This window comes from Eurypyga helias, unplaced genomic scaffold (assembly GCF_000690775.1).
Source record: "Eurypyga helias isolate BGI_N326 unplaced genomic scaffold, ASM69077v1 scaffold7375, whole genome shotgun sequence".
NCBI lineage: Eukaryota > Metazoa > Chordata > Aves > Eurypygiformes > Eurypygidae > Eurypyga > Eurypyga helias.
The window spans coordinates 85,025-90,830 of NW_010253358.1; the positions used below are offsets into that span (position 1 = coordinate 85,025).

The window sequence follows — 5,806 nt, forward strand, 5'->3', positions numbered from 1 at the left end:
CTGCAATAAGGTCTCCCCGGAGCCTTCTCTTCTCCAGGCTGAACAAGCCCAACTCTCTCAGCCTGTCCCCATAGCAGAGGTGCTCCAGCCCTCTGAGCATCTTCGTGGCCTCCTCTGGACTCGTTCCAACCAGTCTTTATCCTTCTGATGTAGAGGGCTCCACAGGTATCATGTAAAATACCTGATATAAAAGTGTTAGAAGCAATACTTTGTGAGATTACTTCTAAAGAAAAGAAGGTTATTCCACTCTGTGGTAGCATGCATTAAAATAAAGCAAAGTACAGTTTCTCAAACAGGCTAGTAATACAAAATATTAGCTTTTTTAATGTAACTAAGAAACCAAGTGTTCTTAAAACATACAGAACTGGCCCACTGCTTAGGCAATTCCTAATCTTCTTAGCATCTAACTGGATGAGCTTGCAAGACCTTACATTTAGGGGGGGAGGGGGGGAAGCCAGCAGCTGTCAGATTTTTTACATCATCGATTAAGAAATACTGGGAAATTAAATTCTGGAGGGAGATCAGACTGCAAGTACTTCCTTCTCACCCTTTACATACACACAAAGGGCTTTGGGTCTTCATTATGGCAACACGTATTTTCTGTTGTCTAAAGACAGCCCAAAAAAATCCCAAAGCTCTCCAAAACCTATGCAAAGCAAGATCAGGACCTGTTCAAAACAGAACTACAGCTGATTGTTAAGAACAGGATAGACAATACAGCATAAGTAGTGTACCTATATACCTGACATGCTGGGGGAGGGGGGGGGAAAATCAAAGTTGCCACCAATAAGGAGCTTAATAACAGGTTAATGAGCAAGGTACAGCCCATTAGAAAGCTAACAGAGATGAACCTGTGACCACTGCAACAGCACAAGCAAGCAAGGGGTTCAAACACCCAAAACAGTCCTTACCACAGGTCTCTAAATACTAAACACTCTATGGCAAGGCTAATAACTACAGCTCAGTGTTAACTACTTCATCCTACTATTAAAAGGACGTGATATAGAAAGTTAAAACCAACAAGAACAATGTCTATAGTACTACTTTTAAAGAAGTGTATGAGAGTATACAATAAAAAAACAAAGGTTAGAATCAGGCTGCTAGATAAACTCCACTTTGTGCTGATAATTACTATGAACTATCCTGCTCTAGTAAACAAAACCTACATGAAAAATACAGTGCCAAGTCAAGCTTCACCAATGGGCAAGACTGACTAAATGTGGCTCCTGAGAGTGTCAGCATGAGAGATTTTGGGAGAGCGAGACACAGCTGGTGTGTCAGTGGCCACTCTGCAGAACACCAAGAGTCAGCATCACAACCAAGGGGGAAGTCAAGGCTTTCCATGCTCATTCTCCAGCTCCATCCACTGGCCAACTTGTCTTAGAACTAAAAAAAGCTGTAATTTAAATAGTTAATTCAAGTCAAAATACAGTTATGGAGTACATAGAGCCAAATAAACGATATCTACAACTCTTTATTACCTTACTGAAGTTCAGGCTAGTTTAAAAAAACAAAATTGACTCAGTTATCTAGTTTCTCAAGAGTGCACCAGAGCTCACGTGTATTGGAGAAGAAAAAAAACAGTCATTTCAGATCCCCTCCACATCTGAACAAGAAACTTCTCTGACAGATCACAACATTTTCAGAAAAACTGTTTGCCTATTACAAAGCAATAACAAATACATTAGGATTTACGTTAACTAGAAAACAGTAGTAACTCTTGCTACTATCAATTGAATTGCACAAATCCTTTATCAGCAATGACTAAAAAGAAACATTTTCACCAGCAGTCTTGCTTCCAGAGGTTTAATGAAATTCTACTGTGTTGCCATTCAGTGGCAGAGCAGCTTCAAAGTAGGGTGTATTGCCAGACACAAACACATTTATTAGAGCTGAAAAGTGATTACACACTATTAGAAGAAAACACAAATTACTGCTTATTTGTTTAGACATAAAGTGCATCCCTCCTTTTTCAATAAGTAGACAATTGCTTTTATGGAGAAAATGGTACATAAAATGCTAGGCAAACTTTAAAATGCACTTACTAGTCTGCACTAACTCCCCTCACAGACACTCAAGAGAGCATCAGGAATGCAAGATGCTTTCCTCCACTTCCAAGCTACAGTTGCCTGCACTGCACAAAGTCACAATGGACAGTACAAAAGGAGATGATCTTACCAATCACTCTTCTGCTGCATAACATTCTGTATGTAACCAGAAAGAAAACAAAAGTTTGTGTGTAGCAATTTGGCTGTAGCAACGAACAGTACACACGTGAAGACAACATTTCCTTTACTGGTAGTATCTGACGATTAAATAATAGAGGGGGGGACCTGTTTACACAAACTTAGTTATAGGATGTTCAAAATCAACTACTGGCAAAAGTTCTCTTCTTATGCCATTCACCACCAAGTAATAAATAACCTCTAGAAGTCACCTAACACAAAAGGCAAAAATGAAAATACATAATTTTCCTTAATGTGACTTAGCATCTTGAAACAAGGTAAAACTCCTTCGTGGACTTCAGTGGGGAAGCTAGCAGGGTAACACAGCATCCCATTAACCAGCTGAGAAGAGAACTTCCCACACTCCAAGTGCTTTTATTTACAAGGTTGTCATTACTGCTATTCAAAGACTATTATAAAGTTACCTGTGCAAGAACAGGGAGACATAAAAAAGGGTTTGAACCACACATGTAAGCAAACATTGACTATGTACTCAAACACAAGGAGGGAGGATAAGCAAATTCTCTGTAGATGAGAAATTGTTATGCTTTAAGTAAGGCAACAGGTCATTAAGCAGTTGTGAAACACTCCTGACTCCTTCCTATACATTCTTTGCTGAAGAAAATATTAACATAGCATAATCCCAAATATGATGTGGTACACTTACAAATGTTATCAAAAATACCAAATTTCCCATTTTAGCAGAGGGTTTGATTTTCCAGATCAGTTCCTCATACTATTTAAACCAAAATGCCTCAATTCTCAACTATACCACCACATGAGCGTATCCTTACTACCTGGCTGCTAACAAGTTCTCCTGTCTACCTACACACGCTCATCTCGGACCTGCTGGTGGACAATCTGCATTTTCAGCCTGTGTTCCACAAAACCTTGGGCAACTGTGGATGGCTAAAGGTTCCCAGACAGCTAAAGGTTCCCATGCAGGGGTCTGTGCTCCTGCTTGAAGCTTTAAAGGCAAAGTTTCACACAGTTAGGACACCTGTGACCTAATCTTCCTTCCGTGAGGTAATTTCATTAATGCCCATTAAGCTCAGTGTCCTGCCTTCCCCCCTCCACACCACAGTGGGTCAGAGCATGGCATAAGATGTAAAGGTCAAAAGCACAGGGTTAGACACTGTTTCACTAAACATGTGCCACGCTGTGCTACCAGCCTACAATCTGGTGTGAAAGCCAGCTAGGATACTGTATTTTCCTCTCAAGCACTCACAAATTCCCAATTCCTTACAATTTAAAGGGAAAATTTTAAAATAACAGTTCATTGGTCACAGTTCTATAATAATTTATGCTTCCTATGTTGTTCTCAGTGTCAGTTACCTTCTATCCTCACACTTCTACTAATTTCTGTCCCAAACACTGTGCTCTGCTTCTTTCCTTATTTTCCCCTCCAGTCCCTTCAACACGTCTCATCCATTCTTTCTGGTGCATAAAGCATGACAAATATGTGGAAAATTCGCCAAGTGATGAGAGCACCCTACTGCCCAGGTGCATCTCCCAGAGGAAAGTGAAGATATCTGTCTTCTTCTGTGGAAGGGGAGGAGCAATCCATCACTGGTGGTTCCACAGGCACCCTAAAAACTTGTCTAGAGAACATAAAGATCGTTTGCTCTCCTTGCTCTTTCTAGCTATGCCAAGAGCGCTCACTGCACCACGACTGTGCTATCCCAGCCTCTCCTTTAGGCTCTTCTCCACAGTTAGCAGCTGCACTCCCTCCAACACAGTAGAGAATGGAAGCAAACTTGCTCTTGACAGCTTCCCTGCTGCTCAAGGACTGCTGTCTTCTGGAGAGCAATTCAGTTCCTCAAAATCTGAAAGGTCCACCACATTACTCAAAGAAACTACTTAGTGCCCTGTCAGGGATTTCCAAATAAGGAATATTTTACACATCTACTTTCATGAGAAGTCTTATGAATTCGATTGCAGAAGAAGCAGCTGAAGACTTTAAAAATGACATCACTGCAAAGCTATAGGCATTTTCAGTTACTCATCTCTGAGGAATTTCAGAGAAGCAGCTTACTGCAGAAGAATGTGGTAAACAAAACAAAAATCCTTACTTAACACACAATACAAGCTACAAAGAATAAATAAAAGAGAAAGGAAATATGGTATCCTAAGAGTGGTAAGACACGTGACAGAAAGGGAACACAGTACCTGAACAGTGGTAAGATACTCAGTATCTTTTAATCAGAAATGAGGATGGAGTCAAAGTAAAGATGCCACTTGCTACTTCTGCTACAGCATTATCACTGACCATTTCATTGTACTCAGTATATAATGGAATCTGTCCTGCAGTACGTGCATTTATAAAACCAAACATTCTATTACCAAAAGAACCAAGGGTTCCCCCAGGGTTTTACTTAGCACAGTAGTGGCAATACTTATCAACTTTTAGATTTGCCCAAGGTTAAAGAAATTCAGCAAACCAGAAATGAAGAAACACCATCTATCATGGGATCTCAAAAATATTCCCTGAAGAGGGAACTTCATCCTTTCTCACATTAAGTAACAATCACCTTGCCTCTATACGTAAGCAGAAGCCACAAGTCTTGTCCAAGTGGCTCACCAGTAACAGAAGATTGGGCTCCCCAAATCCACAGTGTTCCCACAAAGCCACCCTTCTACCTTTTCCAAAGATAGGTATCATGGTCTTGTCACTGCACACCTGCCAGGATCCCAAACTATTTGATACCTACTATTTCCACCATTTAGTTTTATGTAGCTTGGGGCACGTCAATCTCACTGTGCATTGCCTTCTTCACCTATTAGAAATAAAAAACACGCTTACCTTCACGGAAAGCTTTTGCTATCAGACAAGTAACGTACAAGCTACTGTAAAAGTAGCAACAGGAATCCCTCTGTAACTCTTAAAAGCAAAACAGCAATTCCAATGCACACATACCAATGTAATGTTGAGGATGGGGGACATCTTACCTGATTTTATAATTGGGTAAGGTGTGCTTGCGCTTAATCACTTTCTTGAACTGGTTCACAATGATGGAAGTGAGCTGAGGCATGGGCCTCCCTTCAAACTGAGACTTCACTTCGAACACTATCACAGGGTCATCCATAAAAGAGAAGGACCAGTGTGTGAAGGGCAGGCGCGTGAAGACCAGCTTCAGCTTCCCCATCACCCGGGAGATCTTGACAAAGAGGTAGGCCGACTTGCCAAAGACCAGATCAGCATCAATGGCCAAGTGGAAGCCACCGTTGTACTCCAGGTCTACCTCAAACCCCAGCTCCTCTGGGCAGCCCTCTTCATTGCAGACCACCGGCCGAATGAGCTTGACAGCTTTGAAGATGGGCAGGACGTTACCGAGAGAGACATCCCTGAGGCTGAGCCCCTCCAACACCTTCCCGGTCATCTTAGCCTGCAGCAGCTCCTCGAACTCCACCTTGATCTTCTTGGTGACCCAGTTCCTGACCAGGGCCGTGTCCCTGAGCTCCCTGAAGAGGAAGAGGAAGATAGCATTGAGGAAGTGGCACGTCTCCTCGCGGGAGGAGGGATCCGGAGGGGGCTCTGGCTGCTGCTGCGGCGGCGGCTGCTTGGCGCTGGGCTCAGGGCC

At 42.2% G+C, this 5,806-nt stretch overlaps 1 protein-coding gene across 1 annotated transcript in view; it reads right to left on the bottom strand.

Moving 5' to 3' along the window:
- The window catches only part of PDZD8 (PDZ domain containing 8), a gene marked incomplete at its 5' end in the record, with an annotated part of 60,592 nt that extends 54,789 nt beyond the window's left edge, over nt 1-5,803 (bottom strand). The window contains one exon of the mRNA XM_010152640.1: nt 5,175-5,803. Coding sequence (XP_010150942.1) covers nt 5,175-5,803 — 629 coding nt within the window. The remainder of the gene's footprint in view (nt 1-5,174) is intronic.
- Between the last annotated feature and the right edge of the window lie 3 nt (nt 5,804-5,806).